Source organism: Rhinolophus hipposideros, assembly GCF_964194185.1.
Source record: "Rhinolophus hipposideros genome assembly, chromosome: 21".
NCBI lineage: Eukaryota > Metazoa > Chordata > Mammalia > Chiroptera > Rhinolophidae > Rhinolophus > Rhinolophus hipposideros.
Genome location: NC_138067.1, coordinates 2,112,325 through 2,139,848, shown reverse-complemented (window position 1 = coordinate 2,139,848; position 27,524 = coordinate 2,112,325). Strand labels below are relative to the sequence as shown.

Below are 27,524 nucleotides of genomic sequence, written 5' to 3'. Positions count from 1 at the left end.
GGGCATTCAGACCGCCCTCTGCGCCCGCATCCTGCCTCTGTCGCCAGCAGCCTCTCACCGCTGTGGCCGGACTGGACTTATAGGGCCACAGGCACTGAGGCCATTCAGAATGGTCCCCAAAGACGCCTAGCAAAGGAAGTTTTAGAGTTAACCAGAATCCCATTCCCAAAGCAAGTCATTGATGTTTTGAATAACATGTACCCAGTTTTCGACTGAAGAACACAGCGAAGAAGCTAAATTGCAGAAAACCTGAGTTTTCTTTTTTCTTGCAATTGTTGATTTTTCTGTGTCTTTTTTTAGTAAAGCGCAGTATACAAAATGTTCCTTCCATTTTGCTTTGGAAGGTCTGCAGCGTGCCTACAGCCCAATCTCCCAACATACTGCTACTTTAACTACATAACCCACACTGCCTGGTCAGCTGTTGGCAGCTGAAATACTCCTGCTCCCTAAATACCAAGAGGCGTGCCGTTGTTGAGCTCCCCTCCACTGACCCACTCTAAGCCCCTCAAGGGCAAAAGTCTGATCCCGCCACCACCACCTCCCACAGCTTCACCAACCTGGGTCCTAATGAACGAGTACTTTGCACTAGGGCATACCACTGTCACTTCTCAGAATGTTAATGCCCATAAAATGGAACGTCAGTGTTACAAGAAAGGATCTCCTTTATCAGCAAAATCGGAGTCCACTTGAGTGATTGTCTCTAGAACTGTGAAAGCCTTCCCGGCTGGGGGTGATGGCTGGGGAGGAGGGGCACTCCTGGGCAGGGGAAGTCAGGAGATTACAAATGCACAAATAATTAATTCAAATCAATACAGTGAGGGGCTCAGTGAGAGACATTCAATTATGTTGTTCAAAGAGAAGATGCTGATCTTCAGCTGGTCTGCTCCATGCTGCAAATAATAGAGCATTTTTAATTTGTGCAGCAGGCTTCTTCCTGTTCTGCCATGTAATCCAGTCCTTGGGGAACACCAGTAATAGGTGGCACTGACCGCAAGACTCCCTGCGAGGGCGCTCAATCAAGCCAGCCCTGGCTTCCCTGCCTGTCTCTTCATGTCAGCCTCTCAACACTCAATAGGAAATACATAGAGGCAAATGGATGATGGATGCATCATGGATGGATGGATGGATGGATGGATGGATGGATGGATGGATGGATGATGGATGGATGATGGATGAATGGATGGATGGAGGATGAATGGATGGATGGATGGATGGATGGATGGATGGATGGATGGATGGATGATGGATGGATGGATGGATGGATGATGGATGATGGATGACAGATGATAGATGGATGGATGGATGGATGGATGATGGATGGATGGATGATGGATGGATGGATGGATGGATGGATGGATGGATGGATGATGGATGGATGATGGATGGATGATGGATGATGGATGGATGATGCATGGATGGATGGATGGATGGATGGATGATGGATGGGTGGATGGATGGATGGATGATGGATGGATGGATGGATGGATGGATGGATGGATGGATGATGGATGGATGGATGGAAGGACGGATGATGGATGGATGATGGATGGATGATGGATGGATGGATGGATGGATGATGGATGGATGGATGGATGGATGGATGATGGATGATGGATGGATGGATGGATGATGGATGGATGATGGGTGGATGGTGGAAGGACGGATGATGGATGGATGATGGATGATGGATGGATGGATGGATGGATGATGGATGGATGATGGATGATGGATGATGGATGGATGGATGGATGGATGGATGGATGGATGATGGATGGATGGATGGATGATGGATGGATGGATGGATGGATGATGGATGATGGATGACGGATGATGGATGGATGGATGGATGGATGGATGGATGGATGATGGATGGATGGATGATGGATGATGGATGGATGATGGATGGATGGATGGATGGATGGATGGATGATGGATGGATGGATGGATGATGGATGGATGATGGATGGATGATGGATGGATGATGGATGATGGATGGATGATGGATGGATGGATGGATGGATGGATGGATGATGGATGGGTGGATGGATGGATGGATGATGGATGGATGGATGATGGATGGATGGATGGATGATGGATGGATGGATGGAAGGACGGATGATGGATGGATGATGGATGGATGATGGATGGATGGATGGATGGATGGATGGATGATGGATGGATGGATGGATGGATGATGGATGGATGGATGGATGATGGATGATGGATGGATGGATGGATGATGGATGGATGATGGGTGGATGGTGGAAGGACGGATGATGGGTGGATGATGGATGATGGATGGATGGATGGATGGATGATGGATGGATGATGGATGATGGATGATGGATGGATGGATGGATGGATGGATGGATGATGGATGGATGATGGCTGGCTGGATGGATGGATGGATGGATGGATGATAGATGGATGATGGATGGATGGATGGCAGATGGATGGATGGATGGATGGATGGATGGATGGATGGATGGATGGATGATGGATGGATGATGGATGGATGATGGATGGATGGTGGATGGATGATGGATGGATGGTGGAAGGACGGATGATGGATGGATGGTGGATGGATGAGTGATAAATGGATGGATGGATGGTGGATGGATGGATGATGGATGGGTGCTGGATGGATGGATGGATGGATGGATGGTGGATGGATGGGTGATGGATGATGGATGGATGGATGGATGGACGAATGAATAGATGGATGGATGCACAGATGGACGGTGGGTGGATGGATGATGCATGGATGGATGGTGGGTGGATGGATGACGGATGGGTGATGGATGAATGGATGATGGATGGATGGATGAATATGAGGCAGAGACAGAGATAGAAATTTTCAGAGATTATGAGACACATACACACCCAACCATAAGCACTTTATGACTTCCAGATTTTGCCTGAGTCGGCAGCACAAATAAATCCCAGGGGGATTACTCATATCCCAACAGGAACCACTTTGGAATTTCTGTAAGTAGCAAGCTCCTGTGGCGTGTTTACAATAGGGTTTGAATCCCAATTTTATTATACAAAGAAAGAGAAGCAGACACACACACAAATAAAGGTTTGGAAGGCTGCACCCCGAGGTGTGGGAAGCTTATGTCTCCGTGACAGGTGGAACTGTGTGTACGTTAGTGCCTGACTGTGAGGTCTGACTCGTCTGTGATGAACGTCTATTACTTCTGTAATGAGATAAAAGCAATAAAATTAAAGAATTTCATCAAAGAAAAAGGTTTCCATTCATAAACACAGAACTTCCCAAGTTTTCAGAACATTTACTCTATGAAAAGCTGCTCTCCAGGCAGCTGATGTTTTCAGACCTGTCTCCAGGGCGGCTGAGGGTGGAGGCACGGAGCAGATGACAGGCAGGGACCTTGCCCATCCGGCGTGGGTGATGTGCCATGCCCCACCACCCCAAAGTTGGATCTGTTTGGCCCAAGCACTGAATGAGTGGCAACCAGGACTCGGAAGAGGGAGGCTGTGGATGTGGGGTGTCATGGGGGCCATGGACCCCCAAGGTCTGTATAAACCTGGTCCGTAGCTACTTTTATTCATTAAACAAACACACATTGATTATTACTCTGTAAACAGCCCTCTGTAGAGGAGAGAGATGACAATGGAAGGGGCCCCTCCCCATAAAAGAGCTGGTGGTCCAGCAGGAGGGGTGGACACGCCCACAGTTGGCTGGAACTCAGATTTGACCGTGACGAGCACAGTAATGGAGGGAGAGGGACCTGGAGAACGAGTAATTGTGGCAGCGTGCAGTGGAGGGACAACAGAGGCTCATCAAATGTGTGTGGGAAAAAGTGGACGTGGCATTTGAGCTGGGCCTAGAGAGACCTCCCTCCCTCACCCTGACGCTTGTAGTCCTATTAGGCAAGACACAGGTGGATTTCCCCCCCCACAGGAGCTGCTGGTGTTTGGGCAAAACTCCATGCTTTTTCACGAGCAGCTGTCACCAGACGAAGCAGCCCCACTGCCTCTTTTTCTGAGCTGCATTGATCTGTGGAAACAAGACCCAGTGGGTCTCAAGGTGTCTGAGCAAAAGGCAGCCTGTGTGGGCATCTGAGTCCACTCGAGACGGATACATCTCGTGGGCAGCACCGTGACACCCAGCGTCAGCCCCAGGGGGTGGCGCCTGGGAGACTGTGCCGCATGAATCAGAGGGCACCTGCCAGGTGGAGATGGCGGGGGAGGGGGGAGGTAAACCCAGGCACACCACAAATCAAAAATAACAAGGAGAACTCCACTCCGATAAAACTGAGGAAACGTCAGAGCCAGGCTTCTGCACACGGACTCACGGGGACACAGAAACGGCCACAGAAACGGTCGCGCGAAGGCTTTGCAAACGACAGGCAGACCCCGGTCGAAGGAGGCGTTTGTTGACAGCATAGGAAAGTAAAATCCGTCAGGTAGATGAGAAATTTGCCATCCCCCCCACCCTAAATTTTATGAGGCAGGAACTAAGAAAACGATCTGTCAGGCAGGAAATATGTCAGCAATTGGTTTTTATTTATCAAAGAGATGTATGGCGTTTGGCCTGCTACCATGTGCTTTTTCCACACAAAAAATCATTAAAGCGGAGAGAAAATTCAGAGGCTTTGTCCTTGCTGGTTACTATACCTGAAGTTCCCACTTTGTGCCATTGGTAAAGACTGAAATGGGAATTCTTCCAGAAGCCCATTTGCAATGCCCAGGGAGCTTATTATTCAGACATTCCAATGGGGGGGGGGGGGACAGCTACATCCGGGTTACTCAGGTACGGAGATGAAGATGTCACTTGTCACGTGTCGTGACTGGAGCAGACACTGTTTGTGCCACACAGGACGTTCCCTCTGCCCTGTCTGGCTTCACAGCTGTGGATGCTGACGACACTGTACCAGGCCCTTCTCCCTCCATTTCCCAGCCTGCTTTCCTCGGAGCTGATGTGGGCTATGGGTCGTGGGCAGACCCCTCTCCTGTGGCTCCCAGCTTACACCCCACTCATCACCAACCGGGCAAAGAGACCACCTCTTTCCCTAAAGCTCCGCAAAAGTCCTGGGGTTGCCTCTCCTTGGTCTGGCTTGGGTCAGTGGCACTCTGAGAACCAGCCACAGTGGCCAGAGAGCTATGGCACTCCTGTCGGCTGGGCATGAGTCACAAGCCTGTCACTACCCTAGACTGAGGATGGGAGAAGAGTGCGCCCCAGAGGGAGTCTGAGGGACGCTGCACAGGTCCTCATAATTATTAGATACACTATGACACTAAGCAGCTGCCTGCCATGCCCAAGGAATAGCATGGCCTCTGACGTTTCTAGTGACTGGCGGGACCACACACGTGCCGTGCCCACAGTACTGAATGTCCTAGCCTGGGTGGCCCCAGGTGCAGCGCCTGTCATGAAGGTTTGAGCAAAAGCAGTTTGTTTGGGAGACTGTGAAATATCTGTAGGGGAGAGGGAAGATGGGACAGAGTGGGGAAGGCAGGCAAGACAGTGTTATCAGGCTCCTTGTCACCGGCAGGGGAGAGTGAAACCGATTCCACTGGGGAAGTCTCGGAGACTGCAAGTCACATGTCACCATTGTCCCAGCAAGGGAAGAGGGAGCTGGGGTCTTAATACATCGACCGCTGTCTGTCCTTGAGAACTGCTCCTGGAGCTGCCGATCCCCTGGGACTCTGGGTCGGGGTGCCCAGTGACAAAAGAGTCCTCAGGCAGAGATGGGGTGCTGGCTACTGAAAGTGGGGCTGCCATGTCCCACGTGGGACGGGGCCAGGATCCTGGCAGCGTCTGCCGTCACCGAAGACTAACAGCGGAACTGCACTTCAGGAGGTGCTGAAGTCACACAAGACCTTCCAGTTCCTCCCGCTCCACTAGGAACACCACCGCCGCCACCTGGAGCCCTGTGCGACAGTCACAGAGGCTTCTGACAGGCAAGGCTGAGTGAAACCACTGAAGGAGGTTTAAAGTTTGGAGAATGGTCTTCTTTTCCTCTTTGATATTATTATCCTAAGAATTGCAAAACATTTTATAAGTAACATGGTCTCTAAGCCTCTCTGAGAAGGGAAAACTGAATTTCAAGGTTTTCTTACAAAGTCAATTTCTTAAAAAAAAAAAGATCCAAACTGGTTGCATAACCTCCTAGAGACAAAGTAACTGACACATTGAGTTTTGCACTTTTAAGCCAATTGTTCTGCCTTTTGACGAGACGCCCCCAGAGCAGATATAAGATTTAGCCTCCTGAAGTGACCTCGGCCAGTTCCTGGAGCTCAGCCAGTACCCAGAGCTCGTCCCCAAATGTCGTTATCCCACAGAGATGAAAACGTGGGGTTAAAGAAGGAACGCAGAGAGCCGAGGCGGAGGAGTTGTGCATTACACATAGGAGTCAGACAAAAGGAGGCCGAGAAGCCCCCATGCGCGGGTGCCTGGTTATTTGAGGCCGTTTCACACCCGTCATCTCAGTGACCCTGTGGGATGGGAGGACATGGAGCATGAGTTCCATCCCCACAGACTAAGGCTGCGGGGAGCTAAAGACTCTAAACCCGAATAAAGGGCTTTACATGAGCCACTGGGCCCCAGATATTTGGTTTCATATGAATTAGTGAAATTATTAGGTTGAACCACCTGAAGTCGCCATTTTTATTGGTGACATAACAGCAAATTTGCCATTTTTATAGATCAAAATGGTTAAATGTCACCAATTTCACATGGTTCAACATAACACAAAGCAATTTGGGAAACTGATTTTCGTGAGCAAGACCACTGGAAAAAACCCAGCATTTCCCATAGGAAAGGCCATTTTAACCAAAAGGTAGAAGGGCTCCAGCTCGGGACGCAGGACACTGCGATTTACGCAGTACGTGCTGTGTTGTCTGTAGTTCACGCTGGAACCACGGGAGCAAGTCACGTGGGAGTGTCCAGGGCCGGCTTTCCCACACTTGACCCATCCTGGGGCCACGGTAACCCCTTGCTCCGGAGAGGGGCTTGGCCCCTGGGTCCCTCCAGCTCACAGCCTCAGCAGCAGCCTCCTGGTCCCAGAGGGGGAACAGGGTGGGACGAGGGATGAGGCAGTTGTCTTCATGTCCCCAGAATCGCATGGCTACACGTCAGAGGAGCTGCACAAGCGGCTGCGGACGTGACCTGCCTGCGGAACCAGCCCAATGCACGGCAGAGACCAGCAACGTGGAAACCACGTGGGAGACACTCCTCAGAGGCGTCTCACAGCAGAAAGCTGCAGGCAGGCTGAACAGGCGTGAGGACATAAAGTCCCCGAGTGTTCAGAGACCGATTCTTTTTCATGTAAAAAAAAAAAAAAAAAAAAAGTAGAAAATATGTATGTTTATTCTTTGTCTGCATCTTGCTCAATATTTAAATGAAGCCCTGTCTCCAGCGGCTCCACACATCATCCTCGCTGCATTAGTTCTAATTGCATTATTGCTTAATTGCTGAGCAATAGAGTGTGTAATTTCGGAGGTGTAATGCCTGGGGGGCTGGGGATGATTGAACTGCTCGTGCAAAATGGCCTGAGGACGGCAGCGTGAGTCCAGCCTCCCTCTCCAGATGCGCTCTTGGGACACCTCAGCTCTGCACATCAGTCAGGGAGGTGGTGGGAACAGTCTGCAGATCACACCTCGTGCTTCCTCGAAGCAGAACCTTGTGAAGACACGTGCTGTTCAGGAACGGCGTGTGTGCCTGTCCCGGGGCTGTGGAACATCTCCTGGCTGCAGGACAGCCATCCCAGATAGGAGAAACAGATGTGTGCACAGAGCCAGCCAGCAATGGAGACAAGCTAAGGAGGTTTCTTCCTGAAGGAAAGCTTAGAGCCGTCTCTAACAGAAAAGGTCAGATAAATAAGGAGCTAGGAGGCTGCCAAGGAGCTCGCCAGACCTTGCTTCTCTGGGGTGCAATAATTTCTTGAACAAGTGGGCTCTGAAGAAGCCAGAGTCAGAAAGGAGAGCAGGACAGAGAAGGGAAGAGGCAAATGAGGGTGTAGTTCCAGGTGACCGTTTCAGGTGGTGTCCTGGACTCAGCCAGACCCTGCGGGAAGCTTCGGAGCATAAACTATACCTCGGAGTCTGACCTGCCTCGAGGTGAAGGTGCTGGGCTTTTCTTCTCCCACAGCAGTTGGTCCTGTCTGTGGGCGGCTCGCTTGGGGGTGAACATATTCTCTTCATGTCGGGGAGGCTATGGGGCCTCCGAGCAGCCCCCCAAAGGCTGCAAGTGCGGTCTGTTAGCAGAAAGCACACGGATGCTTGTGGAGGGGCGTGTGGTGGTGATGAACATGACCCAAGACGAGCAGGGTGGGCACAGCCCTCAGTCTGTATCGTGAGGTGACCCAACTGGCAACAGCACGTGGTCGGAAGGAGGTCTGGCCATAAAATGCCAGGCACAGTTAGTCACTTACCTGCTCCCTTTCCACTGTGCACGTCCTCCAACTTTGTTCTTCCTTTTCAAAATCATTGTACCTATCTGAGGACTTGTGCACTTCTATATAAATTTTAAGATTAGCATGTCAGTTTTTACAAAAAAAAATCTTTTGGGGTTTTGATTGAGATTGTGTTCAATCTACAGATCAAGTTAAAGAAAACTGACATCTTAACAATGCTGAGTCTTCTGAGCCATGAACATGGTATATCTTATCCCATTTACTCAGGTCTCTAATTTCTCTCAGCAGTGTTTCGTAGCTTTCGGTCTATACAATTTGCACATCTTTTGCCAAATGTATCTCTAGGTATTTCACATTTTTGATGCTAGCATAAATTGCATTATTTAACATTTAACTTTGATTGTTGCAAGTATATACAAACACAATGTACTTGTACATATTAATCTTTTTCTTACAACCTTTTAAATGCATTTATAAGTTCTGTCGCTTTTATGTAGACTCCTGAGGATACTGTTAGCAAACAAAGATGGTTTTGCTATTCCTTTACCAACTGTAGGCTGTCTTATTTTTCTCGTCATGTCTTATTGCACTAACTAGCACCTCCAGCACAGACGTGACTAGAAGTGGTAACAGCAGACACCCCTGTCTTGTGACTGATCTTACGGCAAAAGCACTTCAGCTTTCACCAGTACATATGATGTCAGCAGAATAAAAACTCTTCAGCAAGATGAGAAAAGTTCTTTCTATTCTTAGTTTACTGAGGATTTTTAATCATGATTGGATGTTGGGTCTTATCAAATTATTGTTCTGCACCTATTGAGATAATTATATTAGTTTCCTTTTTAGCCTGTTAGAAATGAATTACGTTAGTTTATTTCCCAATGTTATGCTGCCTCTGCGTATCTGGAATCAACTCCACTTGGTCATGTTTTGTCGGCTCCAATCTGCTAAAATTTTGGTAAGAATATCTGAATCCATGTTCATGAGAAATCTTAACTTGCAGTCTTCTTTTCTTATAATGTCATTTTCTGGTTTTGATTAAAGGTAATGCTGGCCTCATAGAATGAATTCACAAATGTTTCCTTATTTTCAATTTTTTAGAAGAGTTTGGATAGAATTGGCTTTATTTCTTCCTTAAATGATTGGTAGAATTCCCCCCACTAAATCCACCATAGCCTGGAGTTTTCTTTGTAGAAAGGTTTTAAACTATAAATTTAATTTCTTTAGTAGATATAGGGCTATTTAGGTTATCGACTTTTTTTTCCTGAGTAAGCCTTGGTAGTTCATGTCTTTCAAGAGCTAAAGCTTAGGCACCACCTCTCCTGCCTCAGCATGAGGTGGCCCTCTCTGTGCCTTCCAGTTGCTTTCAGACATGGAGTCATTTGTGCCTTCTTTCACCAGCGCTCTCTGCGAGTCTCGTTCAAGCTCTGTGGACGCCCGCGATTCTGACAGGCAGCGCTGTAACAGCAGCGGACAGCTCACCATTCCTGCTGTCCTCCCTGCCCGCAACCTCTCTGCCACAATCACTTGCTGTCCCTTGATAAGGAGGAGGGACAACTGCAATCAAGTGGGTCTTAACCCAGATGTCAGGAATAAATGTCACCAGATAGTTTCCAACATCAAAAAATAAATAAGGCTTAATTGGTAGCAATTTGCTAAGTAACTTCAGCTCCCTTTGTCTCAATTCCTACCTCTACAAACACAGAAAAGGACATTTGTCACATGAAATTCATGAGCTCATGCCACTACATCGCTGCCGGATGTTGCATTCTTTACTCTGAAGGTATGATTGTCTCTTTCCCTGGTAATAACAAGGTCACTGAGCAGAAAATCATTTCATAGTAAAAGAAAAAACAAAGGGACCTCAAAAAACAAGCAAAGCGGACAGGAGTGGAAATCCATTCCGCACCTTCCCAGAAGCAGCCCCGCCTGTAAGAGGCCACATGTACCCACAAGTCCTGGCTCCTCTCCTTCCACCTCGTTGACAGGCCATCAATTTCTGAATGTCATCCACATCACACCTCTTCCCCAGGCTCTCATAATTTCTCTCTCCTTTTAACCTCTATCTTATTAGACCACTTGACTCTGTTAACTGTTCTTTCTGGCAGGGAAGGTGTTTATCAAAATAGAGTTACACTGTTTATAGAGAAATAACCCAGCTCCTGGATGGCCATGGTTTTCAGTACCAAGGCCTGAGAGTCTTTGAAGTGGCTGGTAAACCAGATTTTTGACAGGCTTGGATGGCAATTACTCCAGACTCTGGAAGAAGCCGCCAGCCACTGATTCAGTCCTTGTGTTAGGCTGCCACCTCGTGACAGACTCAGATATCCTACTTGACTGCGTACAGCTTTTATGGCTAACACTCCAAGACCTCCCCGGAAAAAAAAAAATAAACCAATAAATAACAAATCCCAGTGTAAGCTGACACAGTCCAAATGGCGAAATTAATATTAAAGCCAGCTCTTTTGGGGGAATCAAGGAACCTCATTACGTAGGAAAATAGGTTTCAGAGCAGACACGACCCTTGTCAAAAATCCGAAGTGTACCCTTTCATTGGCACCCCAGCCACCTCTGCCCTTACGTTCTTCCACCACTCGCCCAACCCACCCCTACCCTGTGTCAGATGGACGGCGGCCCCCCTCCTGGCTTCTATGGAGAAAGTGTGGGGGCATCCTTTCCAAAAGCAAAAGTCAACAGGCCTCCAGGTGTGTGTTAGAGATGCATGTTCCTTCCATACTCCATGGGTCCTCGGAGTCCCCCTTGAACCCAAAGACCTGAGAGAAACACAGGAGCCACTCCAAGCTCACAAGGAGCACTGCGGCCCACCCCAGGGCCTGACCGCTTTGCAGACCAGCGCTGGGTAAACGGGCCAGTCCTCCTGTTACCACACGGACAGGCAAGGGGAACCTCATAAATGAGGATGGACATGGGTCCTGAGAAGATGGAAAACGAATCGGGAACCAACCCGGCCGTGGAGCTATTCCCCGGCTGGCAACCTCCACAGCCCAGTTCTTCAGGTGCCTGAAGCCCCTGTGAGGGCTCCCAGCCACAGGAAGTGACCATCAGGACCCAAGCACACAAAGCACTCTTGCCAGGACTTGCCCCCAAGCAGTGGGCAGTGCAGGGGCCACAAGGGGGCCGGACACAGTCCCCATGCTCCCTTCATTTAACAAGCAAGACACAGGGGCCCAGAGAGGCCTCGGGGCTCGAGGGAAATAGCAGTTATCACATGATTAAAAACGAAGGGTGTGTGTGGTCTGGGCACATATTCTCAGTAGGTATGACAATGTTAAGTCTGAACATGGAGGCATCTGCCGTCACGGGAAACAGTAAGTCTTTTCCAGCTCTAGAATTCCCATGTGTCTACTGAAATTGCTCATCTTTTTACCCATTTTGTCCATCTTTTCCTCTAAGTTATTTGATGTATTTATAATAGTATTTTAAAGGCCTTGTCTTCCAGTTAAAACATGGGTCATCAATGGTCCTGTTCTAGTGACCATTTCTGGTCTGGGTTATGGGTCACAGTTCCTGCTTCTTTGTGTGTCATACATACTGGTTTTAAAATTTACCTGGATATTGCAGGTGACAGAACAGAAGAGACTGGGGAGACTGAGAGGTATCTCCATCTCCCAGCCGGGCACACCTTTTCCTGTCGGGCAGCGATGCCGAGGGCCTGACCTTTTCCCTGAATTATATTTTTCAATATGCTCAAGTCCCCATCTGGCTTCAAATATCTTGAAGGGGAGGTCTGTCCCCTGCCTCCAGAGGGGCTTTGGGAGACAAACATCACAAAACCAGGTCTCTGCTTTCCAGGCCTGTCCTAATGGCCGTGTGGGGTGATTTTCTGTCAGCTCGGTTCTCCCTCCCACTTTCCCATATCTGGGGCCATCATGCACTCAGACCTATGCAAACACACAGCAGCATGCAACCCTGCCCCATGCAGCCTGCACTGACTTCCCTGCAAAACCCTCCAGGGCCTCAGGAACTACCCCACACACCCAGGGAAGATCTCTTACGACCCCAAAAAGCCTCCATCCGGTTCATTCAGACACCCGGTCATGAAACTCAGACCAAGCTTTCCTCAGTGAGTTCAGCTCAGAGTAAAACTTTGTCAGGAAACTGGAAGCATCTATGACAGTTGAGTTTTAGACACTTGAGATCAAGACAGCCTTGAAGAGTGACTTTTGGGGGTTGAAAGACTGAGAAACCTGGATTTCAGAAACTGGCATTTGGTCACACATGCCAAGTGTCCTAGCCCCTGCTGTTCAAAATTCCAAATGGTTCTTAAACTAATGTAGAACACAGTGCTGTCTCGTGATCAGAAGGGATTGCTACGTTGTCCTCCTGTAAACATCTGTCCTTTGATTCTTGTAGCCAGAGCACCCAGTGACCCAGCAGGACAGGGCTGGCCTGGCAGGAACGTCCCATGTTAGCACTGGCACCTTACAGCCTGGTGCCTCCACTCGCTGTCAGAATGGGCAGCCTCCTGTGGCACTATTGAGCTTGAGGAATGACTGCTGGGGCCCCCGTGTGCAGTCCCCCCCCACCACCACTCCCAGTTCCCCTTCTCAATACACCACGTCGGACAATCATACAGATCAAAGGCAAAGCAGGGCCAGGGAACTTCGTAATACTGAGCCTCAGGGACTGTTTCAGCTTTGTGAGAATGCAGACAATGATGGCTAGCATCTCTCAAACCATACTGTCTGTGCCAGCCCTGTTTTAACATGGGCGTCATATCACTGGGGGCTCCACACCACCCTAGGAAGCAGGTACTAGTGTCAATCCCATGGCACAAACAAGGCCTTCCTGTCTAAAACAGCAGAACAGGGCTATCCCTCTCAAACACACCAGGTTTAACCACTTCACAAAAACACAAAAGAAAGAAAAAATTCTGTATGTATATACATACGTACACATATATACAAGATGTGATCAAAACAGACCGTGAATGCTGCTGCCGAGTGCCATCCATGGAAAGGCAGGGATCTTCAATACGGGAAGCGGCGCGTGGAACCTTAGTCACGGTGGGTGACAAGTTTCACCTTGTTTGGTGCCGTCAGTCGGGTGTGAGCTACGGTCGAGAGAAGGTGTGTTTTACAGTGTGCCGTCAATCATGGATCACGAACGACACATTAACATGAAATGGGCAAACAGTTTCATCCCCCATCATGACAACGTTCCGTGTCACACAGTGCTTCGGATGTGGTGATTTCTGTCCAATGAAAACATTACGGTGCGTCCTCCTCCGCCTTATTCACTGGATCTGGCACCGTGCGACTTCTGGCTCTTCCCCAACGTCACAGTGACCATGAGAGGTAAACGTTATGAATCGATTCAGAACATGGAAGCAGCCATGACCGTGCAACTCAAGACACAAAAGAGGACGTCCAGGACCGCGTCAGAAAGTGGCAAGAACACAAGTGTGTCCGAAAGGCGGGGAGTACTTTGCGGGGGCGAAGAGCAATGTGTCTTTTACCGTAATAAACTTTTTAAGACACTCACTGTACTTTGTGATCGCCCCTCGTACATACACACGTGTGTGCGTGTGCATGCATATGTACGTGTATATACATCTATTTTATCAAATTACATTTTACGTCATATATAAAATAACGCACCGACTGTTTTAACTTGGAGGATCACAACTTTCCCCGAAAACAGCCTCCCCTGTTCCCGTGACACAGTTGCTGGCACTGCTTCGGGATCATCTTCCATGGAGGCCGCCGGGAGGGTCCTGGTTGTCACAGACACGCGCGTGTTGCTTAGCCTCGTGGGCTGCGCACGACGGCGTCTGGGAGCGCAACCTCACAGCGCGGACGGCGTCGAGCGGCCGCCCGGGACGCCCAGCAGCGGCGGCGGGAGCTGACGGCGCACAGCCGCCCCCCGGGGCATTCCCGTCCTTCCCGTGTGCTCGAAGGTTTCCGGAGTAAACTGCTGGAGGGGGCGACTCCTCTGCCAAGACGCCAGCAAACCTCGACTTCCCCGGGGAAGTTCACGAGGAAATCACGAGCGGGAAAACATCTGTACCCGCGTTTGAAAGCTCATCACTCAGAGCCATAAAACAAGGAGAGACCAAGCACTGCGCACGCCCCGCCGCCTGCACCGCACGGGCCCCGCCGCGGAGGCCCCGCCCAGGTCGGCGCGCGTCGGTGACGTCACGGGCGGCGCCACGTCGAGGCCCGCGCGCCCGCGCCCCCAGCCCCGCGTCCGCACGGTCAGCCTGTGGGCTTGGCGCGGGGACGAGGCACGTCGCCAGCCCGGCTTGGACGAGCGAGGCTGCGGGGCCGAGCGCCGCGGACGGAGCCGGAGGGGCCGGAGGGCGCCGGGCGGGCGTCGTCATCAGGGCGCGCCGGAAGCGGCCCGGCCATGCGGAGTGAGTGGGGTCGGGGGCCGCGGCCTGGGGCAGGGGCGGAGACGGTCGGGGACTGCAGTGGCGGGGACAGGGTCGCCGCGGAGCCCCGGAGCCCCACGTCAGTGGCACGGGCCGGGCCCGGGCAGCCTGAGCGCGTCTCCGGCCGGGGCTGGTGGCCGCGGGCCCCTCTGCAAAGCACACGTGGCGGTGATGGTGCCTTGGCGCCCGCCGCTCCGGGAACGACCCTCCTGGGTGTGAAGCCCGGCAGCTGCTGCGCGGTGACACCAGTGCCGCGAGCTCGCAGCGGGGGGGACGTGGGGTGGAGGGGCGAGGGCCGCGCGCCGCGACCTGGGGTCACGCCTCCGCGCTTCCCGCCCGTCAAGTTAATAACAACTGGGTTACGGGCGGGTCAGGAGGGCCAGTGGGACGAGGCCGTGTGGCTTTCAGGGAGTCACGCGGCGCGCCCGGCCGTCACGTGTGCGTCACAGGCTTCCACGGCTAAAGCGGGCACCTGCCACGCGTGGGCGAAGCCGTCCCCGCGGCCCCAGGCCCTGCAAGTGGCTGCCCCGTCACAAGGGACAGCCAACCGCGGACACGAGCCTCGTAGCCGCCGGCTTTGCTCCGTCCCGTTCTCGGCGCTGAAAGCTGTAGTGTCGCGTGAGCCGAGTCTCCGCTCCTCCTGCCCCGCGCACCAGGCCTTCGTCCCACTCGCACCCTGTTCGCACCCGTGCTTTGTCCCCTGCCCTAGTTTTCTTCTTCAGGCAAATGACGTAGGAGAGGCGTGTGCAAGTTGTTAGAAGTTGAAACCACATGGATGAATATACACTTTGATCTTGAAGGAAGACGTGTATTTTATGAGTTTGGGACACCAATTGTAGGATACGTTCCAAATTCATAGATGGTGAAATGTGAAAAATTCTTTTAAACACCTTACACCTAACAAAAATGTAATATTCCCAACCACCTGCATCCTGGAAAGCTCTCTCACGTAACTTTTAGACGAGGTACTTTGTTAGACTAATTGAGCAACTTCCCAGGCTCCTAAACTATGGTATTTTAAATCACGGCGGCTCCAGATGGGGCCCATGACCCACAGCGACACGGAGAACTTGCTGGGAAAGCAGGGTTGGCAGTGGGGCCAGGAATCCACACTTTCCTAAGAACTCAGAGATTCTTACACACCTTGCTCGTTGAGAAGCCCTGTTTTAAAGCACCCCCTTGGGATTTCCACGATGGATATGGCCAGAGTAGGATGGACGCATCCAAGAAAGTTTTGAAACTGCTCTTTGCACCATCCCATCTTGTAGCTCTGAAGCATAATTATTTTCATAGTTAAAAGCATCTTGGCTCTTACAGCCACACCCAACAGGAGTCATTCCGTGTTTGTGTTTTTCACCCCCCCAGGTGTGATCTACCATACCTTGTCTCAGAAAGAGGCAGAAGAGTTGGATGTCCAGGTAAGGTGCGTGGCAGGAAGTCCACCTCGGTGGCTTCTAAGCCTTTAGTGCTGCTTTGGGTGTCATTTTCCAGGTCTTACTCCCCACCTTTCCAGTAGCCGTGTTAGGTTCCCTCGAGGTCTGTTATTCTGTTGGCCTGTTTCTGTATGCTGGCCTCCTTTCCCATCATGCCAAAGTCAAGCTTGGTTAACTGGGCCTTCCTGACCTTGTGTCATCACCCAGTATGTAGGGGACGCCCGGCTATGCCCACCTGAAACCTGCGCCTGTGAGCACTGTCATTTGACCTGGTCACTGTGTCCCCTTCACCCTTGAAGAGGCCAGGCCAATCACATTTCGTAAGTGGAATTTTTGCAGTATGCCTGGATGCTGCAAACATGGTGGTCAGTTTGGCACACGCTCCGCTGGTGACTCGTGATGAGGGAGGTATCGCGAAATCAAGATTGGGAAAGATGGACATACTTTTACTTGGCTTCTCCATGAAGGAGGGGCCACAGTCAAATACTTGTTTCCTTACAGAGATGATAGTGATTCTTTTCAGTTAGCACCAAAGGCACAGAGCTGCAGCCACCGCCCTCCCCCTGCGAGCTACTTTGGGGCTATATGCATCACACCTCCTTTCCCCACCCGCCACGAGGGAGCTTCATTCCTACAGACACATGAGCCTCAGGGTGTTTGCAGCCTGCTTAGTGCAGTGGGGGCCTTAGTGCAGTGGGGGTCCAGCCAAGAGGCAGGACCTCGGTGGGCGGTGCTCCCTGGGCTGTGGCAGAGCCCGGGCAGACGCTCCTGAATGACGGACAGATTGGAGGTCTCCAGCCAGAGAGGCGCCGGTGCTTGCAGTTCCTTCAAGAATTACACACGATTATGACGGCTTGCCCAGAAGTCCTCTCTGAGAGCCACGGCCACATGATGCTGTGCTGTATGTACAGTAGCGTGAGCACGGGGGTGGCAGCAGGGCCTGAGGGGTGCTGACAGTTCCTTTCCCCAAGTGATGTGGGAACAGGCTTGGAGAGTGGCCACAATTCATCCACAGAACTGGGAACCCAAGTAAAGGGGATTGCAACATGGGCACAGGGACAAAACCCCCACCCCTGGGGCTGGGCCCACCCCAGAGAACGTGGTATGCCGTTTTCCCGAGTGTAAGGATCATTTCCTTCAAGGCCATGGCTCGGTTCCACTCAGCTGGCCTCCATCTGGTCCTTACTGGGGACATATTGTTGTCACACATTTCTCAGTCTTTCCCCCCAGCCAGAGATCAGGTCAGTCCTTTCTTCCAAATACAGAGGTTTTCTTAATCCTCATCAGACTACCCTCAGAGGAGCAGGGAGGAAGTTAGAGTTGACGTGGCTGTCCTGTGACAGCCGCAGATGGGCATCCGAATGGACAGCTGTAGGTGGGGGACACTCGGCAGATGAGAGGCCGAGGGCGGCATGTCTGCCACGGAGAGCCGTGTGGGAGCGCATGGCCCGCCCTGAGCCCCCGGCCGCCTTGTCCCCACGCAGCATCCCGGCGCCCAGCGGGCCCAGGCCTTCGTGAGGGCCTTCCTCACACGCAGCATGCCCCGCGTGAGCCCGCAGGCTCTCGAGGACCAGCTGCAGCGCAAGGCTGTGGTTCTGGAGTACTTCACTCGCCGGAGGCAAAAGGAGAAGAAGAAGCGGTCCAGAGGCCTCTCTGCCCGGCAGAGGAGGGGCCTGCGGCTCTTCGACATTAGACCCGAGCAGCAGAGGTAGGTCCCGCCGTCCTGCCCTCCCTTGGCCTCCCAGGGCAGCCCCGCCCCCCCATCCCCCCCCCGCCCCCCCGCAGGAGCTAAGGGAGCCTCCCCGCGTCTGCCACCAGGGGGCAGCCTTCCTTTACCAACTGGGACTCGGCTTGGCTGTGGCTGTTAACAGCAAGGCTGAGACCCCTGGGCTTCTGGTGCGGCCATAACTACTGAGACTACCGCCATAGCGAGTCTGTTGCCCATGGCAACAGCTGTTTGCCTTCCAGCTTTCTTAGGAAAAGAGGAACTGGTATTTCCTACGTGTATCTCTTTATAGCTTTTCATAGCACTAGACAGAGTCACCCACTGGGGTTTTATTGCCAAAGAATGTGCTGCCCACATGTTTCGGAAGCTTCTGAAAGGGACACATCAGCCTGTGGGGGAGGACTCGTTCTTCCCTTGGACTTGACACTCCACCCCCTTGGCCTTGGCTCTGCGTTTGCATGTCTTAGGACTGTTTGTAGACTTTTGCTTCAAGATCTGTAGCCAGGTAACCTCCCATATCCCACTAGACAAATCAAGTCTGTCGCTTGGTCCGTGGCCCCTCTGCCAAGTAAGCTGGGCTTCGGGTGGAGGAGGGGCTGCTGCCTGCGGGGGGGGTGTGCCTTGCTGGTGTCGTCCCCCCCCCCCAGGCCCACGTTGGGTTTGAACTTGAGGTTCTCATTGCTCTAACCCACAGTGCCGTGTAACTGGATTCCCCACAAGGCGTGAGGACAAGGGACAGTGACCCCAGAGGGAAGCCTTTGGGGTCCTCTCACCTGCTCCCTCCCTTTCGTCCCACCACTTGCTCACTCTCCTTCCAGATAGACCTGTTACCTTACACGGGGTCTTGCACAGCAACTAGCTTTTCCTGTTTAATGAGGGCTTAACCTAGTTCAGCTTCCTGTAACAGAGAACCTCAGAATAGCAGAGGCTTAACCAAGATTGAAGTTGCTTATGTAATTTAGTCCGGGCTGTCCCACAGCCGCCAGACCAGGCCATGTGAGTGCGTCCTCGCTGCTCCACCATCTTCTGTGGTCTCAGGTGTCGGCTTGAGCGCCAGCTGTCCCAGGTGCATGTAGCCGGCAGGAAGGACGAGGCGCAAAGGGAGGCGTACGTCCTTCTGCTCGTGGAAACGTAGCCTCCAGGTGGTTCCACCAGGAGAAAACTGAGCTATGAGAGGTGAAAGACGTAGGGTGTGCACCCAGTCCCCAGAGACCCCAGGTCGCCCTTGGCATCGAGCCAGGCTCTGTACTGTGGACATTTTAACCCCAAGCTTTGCTGCCTAACTTTTCCCCCCTGTCTGACTTTGCCACAGATACAAGCTGTTCCTTCCTCTGCATGAGCTCTGGAAGCAGTACATACGGGACCTGTGCACTAGTCTCAAGCCAGACACGTGAGTGGCATTTCTGAAGCCTTGCCCTTTGGGGCAGAACCCAAGCCTTATGACTGCTGTCCACCCACGTCTGTAAAACTTTGTGTCATGGCATTCAGTAAGGGCTTCCGTTTGCCTCACAGGCAGCCACAGATGATCCAGGCCAAGCTGTTAAAGGCAGATCTTCACGGCGCTATTATCTCAGGTAATTTGTCTAAGAGCGCGCAGTCATTGGATGGCCAAGCCATCACTTGGGCCACCAGCCCTGTGTCAGGATGTTGGGCTTGCTCCTTGCCACGCCGATACCCCAGCTTACCAGCAGTGGGTGGAGATGACGAGCTTCTTAGCCAGGTCTGGCCACTCCTCTCTAGAAGGTCTCGGTGTGCCTTCTCCACATGGGGACCCCTGCTGGTCCCCTACAGAGCATGGCAGCTGCTAGCCCTCGCCCACAGCCCGAATGTTGCACAGAAAGCCTCTTTCATCCAGTCCCCTGGTTTTAAATGTCGGCTGTGCACTGCCAGCTCTCTGCTTGTCATCTCCAGCACAGAACTTTCCCCAGAACTCTCATGCATTCAGCTGTGCACTGAATTTAGCCACCTGGACATCCGATGAGCATTGCACACTCGACGTGTCCGAGCAGAGCTCTGGGCTCCTCTGGTCAGCCCCTCCCCTGGTGTCACAGTCCAGATATACTATTTTCCTGGTCCTTTGGGCCAAGAGCCGAGGAGGGATCCACATTTCTTTCCTAAGCTCCACCCCCAGTCCTCCAGCACGTCCCAGCATGCAAATCTAAGCCCCACCATCTCCCTGGGATTACGTAAGCTGCCTGTCCTCCCAGCTGACACACTGCTCCTCCTGACTGTGCTCGAAAGGCCCCTCCCAGTTTCCTTGGCCCCAGGTCCACCCACACACCAGGCTTGGCCTACCCCAGGGCCTTTGCATTTGCTCCTTCCCTCTGGCCAGAGAAGTTTGCGTGTTCACAGACTGACCCGTCATTGTTCAGGTCCTGCCCAGGTATCACTTCCCCTGACGGACCATCACCCAAGGTGACTACCCACCATTACCCCGTCCTTATTCCTTATTTTTATCACACCACTTCTCTCTATCAGAAAATACATCGTCTGGTTGGTACACGTTTCCCCGGCACCCCCTTAGAACATCAGCTGCCTGAGAGCAGCACCCAGGACGGTCTTGTTCACTGCCATGCCCACACCTACCTAGGAGTGCCAGGCACACAGCAGGTGCCCAGGATGCACTGGGGCCAGATCAGGGGAGGAGCCTGCTGCTTGTGGTGGCAGCTCATCTCGCTCTCTCCTGGGAAGCCTGTAACGGGATCCCACTCGGGCCAGAGTTTGGGGGGCCGTGGGAAGACATGATGGATGGCTATTCACTCAGATCTTGTGAGGAGACTTTGCCCCATCCAGGCTAGCCTGGCTGTGGGCCTCTGTGGTGCTGGACACACATGTGACCTCTTGGCTCCAGAATCCTGCCCAAACCCCATGGCTGTGGGCCCCCCAAAGGACGCCTGTCACACCGTCCCAGGGGCTCCATGGATGGGGAAGCCTGGCTTCTTAGGCAGCTAGGTCCCTGCCCTCTGGACACACCTCCTGCCCTCCGGCTCAGCCTGGTTGGCGCTGCCCACCCCCTCACCACAGACAGCCAAGTCCGAGCCGCCTTTTTCCTTTGCAGTCACCAAATCCAAATGCCCCTCCTATGTGGGTGTCACAGGAATCCTTCTACAGGAAACAAAGCACGTTTTCAAAATCATCACCAAGGAAGACCGCCTGAAAGGTACGAAGCTGTGTCCGAGGGTGATGTGGGTTCTGGTCGCCTGGCCACGTCGCCAGCCCTTTCCTTGTTCCTGCGAGGGTTTGATTTGGCCTCAAGTCAGCATACATTCCAGATACCTGCTGACCCCATGTTGACGCCTGCAGAGATTGTACCTGTCCCCTGGCCCAGCGGCAGCCTTGGCCAGTGGAGCCCAGGGCAGGAGGGCTGCACGGCCATGACTCTCGGGACCGTAGCCAGACATGCGACGGGAAGGGAGAGGCCAAGGCAGTACCTGTCCCTGGAGCTCCGAGAGTGGCCCCTCCATGGTGACCCTTGGTCCCCAGAAGCAGTGCAGGCTCATCCCCTCAGCGCGCTGGAGGTTGTGGCTGCAGCGGCCAAGCGTGAGCAGCTGCGAGTCCAGACGCGCCACAGCCATGGCTGCGTGTTCTTACTCCCCGAGTCTCTGAGCTGCGTCCCCTCCGTCCCCCTTGGAGCCTCTCCTTTGAACCCTCAGGAAGTGCTTTACATGTTGCCCCACCGAGCAGAACGCCATGAGGCCACCTGAAAGGGGGGTGGGAAGACCAATTTCTGGCAGTTTTTCTGGAGTCTGGTTCATAGCCTTTGACCCGGAAAGTCTGATGTCGGGTTATATTGACAATGGGAATAAGTTGGCCTTACGGCAGAATAACTCCCATAAGCCTGGTGCTATAGCTCAGTGCCCCCCCCATTCTCTATTAGCTTATTTCTGTACACACATCTAGGAATAATAATTCTGCATGAAAGGAAACTTCCTGCCAGGCGGTTTTCCTCATCCTTTTTCTCCTGCTTTTCTTAGTCATCCCCAAGCTAAACTGTGTGTTCACCGTGGAAACCGACGGGTTTATTTCCTACATTTATGGGAGCAAATTCCAGCTTCGGTCAAGTGAGAGGTCTGCAAAGAAGTTCAAAGCGAAGGGGACCACTGACCTGTGAGCTCCTGCTGCCTCAACAGTCACTTAGGAGAGCAGGTGTGGAGACAGCCCACATACCCGCCTCTCGGGGAAGAGAAGGCCCAGGCCATTTAACCACCTGCAGCCGGTGAAAGCCAGAGTTAAAACATGTAATCACCTGGGAAGAGACACTCCGTGCTGAGCGGGGCGGTCAGGGAGCGGTGGGGGCGGAGAAGTGGCTCGTTATGGGGGGTCTTAGTTTTTATCACTCGCATGGAGAGGAGAGGCTGGCAGAAAACACCAGATTGACACTGCTCGACTTGAACGCGGGGGCGTGGGTGGTTGTTTCCGTTTTCTGAGTGTTCTGTGGTGAGTCAGTTGTTTATGGGATAATAAAACACGTGTGCAGACTTGGGCTCCACACAGATGCCTTCCTGCAGGACAGCCAGGTGGAGGGAAGGGCCCAGGCTGCACGGCTCAGTCTCCCCCTTGGCTCTGTGGATGCTGCCATCACGTGTCGCGTGTGACAAGTTCAGCGGCACCATGTGTCTCTGACACGGTCCTCTAAGTCGCCCTTGCTCCCAAGCTGGGACCTATAAGCTTTAGTGGGGACAGAGCCAGGCATGCAGTTTCCAGGCTCTCGGCCTCACGTGGAAAGGTGCTGGCTCGGGTAGTAAATGGCCATCAACTGTGATTGGATGGCCACCAGCTGTGGCTAGTTGGCCGTCAGCTGTAACCAGGGAGCCATTGGCCACTAATATAACTGCCATGGCTAGGCTAGCAGCGGATGGTGGCTGAGCTAGCAAGCGCGGATTGCAGTTAGCACGGCGGATTACAGCTAGCAAGTGGGGTTGGTTGGTTGGCAGAGAGAGGTGGACGGAAGGTTGTAGACAGTGTGGCTCCTGCTCCCTCTGTCTCCAGCCCAGCCGCCAGCAAGACTATAGTGGTATGACTCCCCTATCTATGGCTCCGAGGGTGTTCCTTTTTGGCCTCACCATGTCCTGCATTCTTATGTGGGGAGCGGGAGCTGAGACCCCACCTGATACCCCGCACGACACATGGCGCAGCGAGCAGGGTATGGTGCCGGCCAAAGCTCCCCGAAGGGCGGTGGAGCAGTTTGTGCGTATGAACACTCAGTCTCAGGAAGACCAGGAGGAGCAGCTGCTGGAGAGCTGGACCCCGTGGAGGGGTGGGAAGATGTGGACAGTTCCCCAACCAGGACAGGCCGGAGAAAGCGAAGGTCGTTGCAGCCCTGTGGGCTGGGAAGTGCTAGCTGAGGCCCTCACCCCCAGGTTGGGGAGGACTTGGAGCCCTCGCCCTGCGGAGAGGGCACAGGTTGTGAGGCTCACAGCCCTGGTAATGACTATGCACTATGGGGAATTGCCTTCCATCCCTGATTTGATGGACCGCTTGACTGTTTGCTTGGGAACATACCACCGTGCAGTGGAACCAGTGGATGTTTGCTTCCTGTGTGTCGACCGGCCGCCATCAAGAATATGTAAGCACCTTGACTGTGAGCCGCTGTTGTTCCAGCACGGTGCCCTGAGAGGCCCAGAGAGAGTGCCCTGAGAACCCTGGCTGTGCCCAGGATATTATATTCCCCTCCAGGCTCCTCGCACAGGGCCCTTCGCGGAAGACATTTGTCGCGTAGATTGTGAGGCGAGATCCTGGAAGGGTGAAGAGTGGGGAGAGAGCCAGGAGTGCAGTTTCCAGGCTCTCGGCCTCACGTGGAAAGGTGCTGGCTCAGGTAGTAAATGGCCATCAACTGTGATTGGATGGCCATCAGCTGTGGCTAGTTGGCCGTCAGCTGTAACCAGTGAGCCATTGGTCACTAATATAACTGCTGTGGCTACGCTAACAGGAAATGGGGCCTAGCAAGAAGATGGTGGCTGAGCTGGCAAGAGCAGATTGCTGTTAGCAAGTGGGGTTGGTTGGGTTGACAGAGAAGCGGACGGCAGGTTGCAGATCGTGTGGCTCCTGCTTCCTGTGTCCCCAACCCACCCACCAGCGAGACCATAGTGGTATGACACCCCTACTTAATGGCTCCGTGGGTGTTCCTTTTTGGCCTCACCATGTCCTGCGTTCTTACGTGGGGAGCGGGACCAGAGACCCCGCATGACAGCTTTGCTTTACTGTCAGGAGGGATGGAGGTTTCTCTGTGACAGGGCTCAGTCACGCCAGGAGCTAGAAGTATGTTGGGCACGCTGGGGACAAAGGGACACGCTGGGCAGCTGTGCTTGGCAGTGGTTGTTGGCAGGGCAGGGCGCATAAGCCTGCAGCAGCTTTCCCATTCCTGGGTCAGGGGCTGCAGCTCTTGCCGAGGCCTATCCCACGAATAAGGCCAAGGTCCCCGGCAGTGTACTTGGTGGATTTCTAGTTCCATTTACAGCCGGAAGTCCTGGCTCTTCATCTGCCCCAGCTCAGTGGGGCAGTGTGTCTGTGGCCCGGTCAGACAGGCCGGGCGGGAGGATGAGGCAGGCACTGGCCTCCGGGTGTCTGGTGTCAGGGCTCCGTGGCTCCGAAGGACCTGTGGCCCTTTTCCTCTGAGAAGCGAGTGTCTGCTCACTGCTGAGGTGAGGGCAGACGCATTCCTGGCAACAAAAAGGGAGCAAGTGTCATGTGCTTTTTCTTTCACAGCAAGAGGCAGCGATGCCAAGCCTTGCTTTCCTGGTCTCCCCACTCAGACTCCACCCACGGGGGAGACGGGGAGAAGCAACACTGATTTAGAGTAGGAGAATGGCCGCCGCGCCGCCCAGAGGTACACAGCCAGGGTCACTGACCAGCCACGGCTGCTGTGCCAGCTGCCCTTGCTGACCAGGCCGGTTCTGAGCGGCTCGGGTGCACTCCCCAGTCTCGCCAGCACTGCCTGGAGTGGAGCTCATGTGCCCGCACCGCCCTGGGCTGTGGCAGCCTTGTGCCACGAGGAGACTCCACTCAGAACACTCGCTTGCCCATGGGGAGCTGGGGTGTGAACCCCACAGCCTGGCTCCAGAGCTGTGCTGTTGACAAGAAGACACTTGTAGAGCGATGTGCTCCCTTGGTGACCTGGGCCCCTGAGGAAGCCTGTCCGCCCTCCGTGTCCGGCGGCCTGCTCCTCGGCTACTCAGAAGTGCCACGTGGGTGGAGCACGCGACTGGGCAGTCCTCAGTGACACTGCCCTCGCCCGCTCTGTGATGGAAAGGCAGCCAGTGCTGGGCAAATGCACAGGTGCTTTCCAGAAAAGTTGTTGGTACCATTTGCCACGTGAAATCTGTTTCTCATTCAGTGCAGACTCAAGTTTCCGTGGGTGGCTGTTTGGGTTGCAGACTTCTGCTCCCCTCTCCCGAAGGAGACTTGGGGAGAATGTTCACCTGCCAGAAGCCGCTGCTGTGCCTGCCCGTGTGTAGGACGCCCTTGTCCCCAGGCTGTGGACCCTGTACCCAAGGAGCGCAGCACCCCTCTGGGCGGGGCAGAGGCTCTAGGAGAGCATTGCTGCTGGGGTGGCACTAACTGCTGCCTGAACCAGGCCTGAGGCCTGGGACCCGGATCAGAGCCTGGTGGGAGCGCGGTGTCCGGCAGTCCAGCCTCCCGCCTCCACTTGGACATGAAGGCCTGTGGGGGGTGCAGCGAGACCTGCCTCATGTGTGAATCTTCACGTCCCAGAGAGACCGCGAGCGGCGGGGTGCTTAACACCTCAGGCTGGGATCTGGGGGCTGAGGGGCCAGGAACCATCAGCCCAGTGACCCTTTGTTGCCCAGAATGAGGGCCTGGGGCCCTTTTCCTTCCCCAGGGCCAGCAGTGTGGAGGACATGGCCGCAGTGCGGGGCCCGCAGAGGAGAGCGATGGGGCACCTGGAGGGGCAGCTGGGGCACACGGGGTGCGGCCATGGCATCGGTGTCGGCTGCCCGTGCTGCCCGTGCGTGGCTCACACATCAGAAATTTCTTTCTTACCAGTCTGGGTCGGTGTCTGCTGCGAGTTTCTCCTCGGCCACCTTCTGCCTGGTCATTACACAGCCTCCATCTGCGCTCAGGGAAAGATCGGCTGTGTCTTCTCTTCAAGGATCCAGTCCTGTGCGATCAGGGTCCCTCCTTATGGCCTCGTCACTTTAGTTAGCTCCTTAAAGGCCCCATCTCCAAATAGAGGCTTCAGCACAGGAGTTTGGGGGGACATAGTTCAGTCCCTAACAGCATGGAGTCCCGACCCCCCGGAAAGGCTCCCATACCAGCCTGGTCCCCATTCTCAGACACTGGCTTGGCCTTCCCACATCCCCATAGGGGGTGCTCGGGCCCTTAGCCCCCTCACCCGGCCAGCCCAGATGCTGGGCTCTGAGTTCCCGTCACCACTGGCTGCCATGACCTGCTTAGACAGGAACTTAAGTCCAGCTGCTCCCTCCAGTACCAGGAACCCTGGGCTTGCCAGGTTCCCTTTCATTTCTGCAAACAACTGAACTCCCTTGCCCTCCCTTTGGGGCCAGGGACAGTCTGGTTGGGGGAGGAAATGCTCACACAGGTGGGCAGGGTGGACAGGGGAGGCTTCCTGGAGGAGGGGGCTCTGGATGCAGGCAGCTGTGAGAGGTGAAGAGTGTGGTTACAGCTGGGCTCAGGGCAGGAGCCTGCAGGGCCATTGAGGACCCAGGAAGTCAGCTGCCCACTGGGCTCAGGGCCAGCAGGAGGAGAGGTCGGAAGGGGTGGTGGGACTAGGGCTGCCAGTCCCAGACCTACAGGAGGCAGGAGGCACCTGTGGTCCTGCCCAACACAGGGAGGGGAGAGAGATCGGCAGCTGCTAAGAGTCCTAAGCCAGGGACCAGGGTGTGGAATTCTGTTGCCCGGTTCGCCCTGTACTGCAGTCTGGGGGCCTCCGTGTTACCATCCATCAAGGGGGGCCAGGAGACCAGATCGGGGTTTCCTGGAGCGGGATTCTGCACCTTCCTGCGCCACAACCAGCAGGACGCATGTGACAAGCAGCCAGGTCCTCAGTCGCCATCGGACTCCAGGGTTGCGGCACAGATGGCTTCGTGTCCCCTGAAGCCCCAGCTGGTTCCTCGGGTCACTGATGTCTGGGGATCCTGGGCTCCAGCTGGTGACAGAAGTCTTCCAGCTCTGATGTCAGGACTGTGACTTAAGATTGGGGACTCTCGGGATGGTGTGTTCTGGACACTGGAAAAGATTGTCACATGGCTCAGGTTCTGAAGAGTAAACATGAACAACCCCCCGCCATGCCATAAATTATGGCAAAAAGCTTTCTTTCTGGACAGTGGCTTCAGTTCTAATTTGGTTTGCATTTCTTAGCCTAATTAAGACATCTGGTAAATGTCTATAATATTAATTTAATAGAGGGGGTGCTGATGGAACTGTATTGGAATTGTCCATTTAATTAGCCCTATGGGCCTTTAATGGGTGTCTTAAATCGACATCATTAACAAGAGTGCTCGACAAATTCAAATTACAGTACCATTGTTGGTAATTCTCCTGAGCTGCGAAGGACGAGCTCTGCGAAGTGGACAGATGCGGATTGGCTGGAATATCGGAGCTGGCATCCCCAGCGG

General features: G+C 53.5%; 1 protein-coding gene and 1 long non-coding RNA gene across 5 annotated transcripts in view; one reads left to right on the top strand and one right to left on the bottom strand.

Moving 5' to 3' along the window:
• LOC308490227 overlaps positions 1-14,521 on the bottom strand; it is a 17,373-nt gene extending 2,852 nt beyond the window's left edge. For 2 of the 4 annotated variants that reach the window (XR_013992175.1, XR_013992176.1), the window contains exon 1: positions 13,295-14,521. This is a non-coding gene — a long non-coding RNA (uncharacterized lncRNA). The remainder of the gene's footprint in view (positions 1-13,294) is intronic. The other 2 variants (XR_013992177.1, XR_013992178.1) reach the window with 1 other exon arrangement.
• Positions 14,520-27,524, top strand: POP4 (POP4 homolog, ribonuclease P/MRP subunit). Its single transcript, XM_081032156.1, has 7 exons — positions 14,520-14,754; positions 16,138-16,190; positions 17,690-17,913; positions 19,244-19,321; positions 19,444-19,505; positions 20,990-21,091; positions 21,906-27,524. The coding sequence occupies exons 1-7, from the start codon at positions 14,748-14,750 to the stop codon at positions 22,040-22,042; spliced, it is 663 nt and encodes a 220-aa protein (XP_080888282.1). The 5' UTR covers positions 14,520-14,747; the 3' UTR covers positions 22,043-27,524.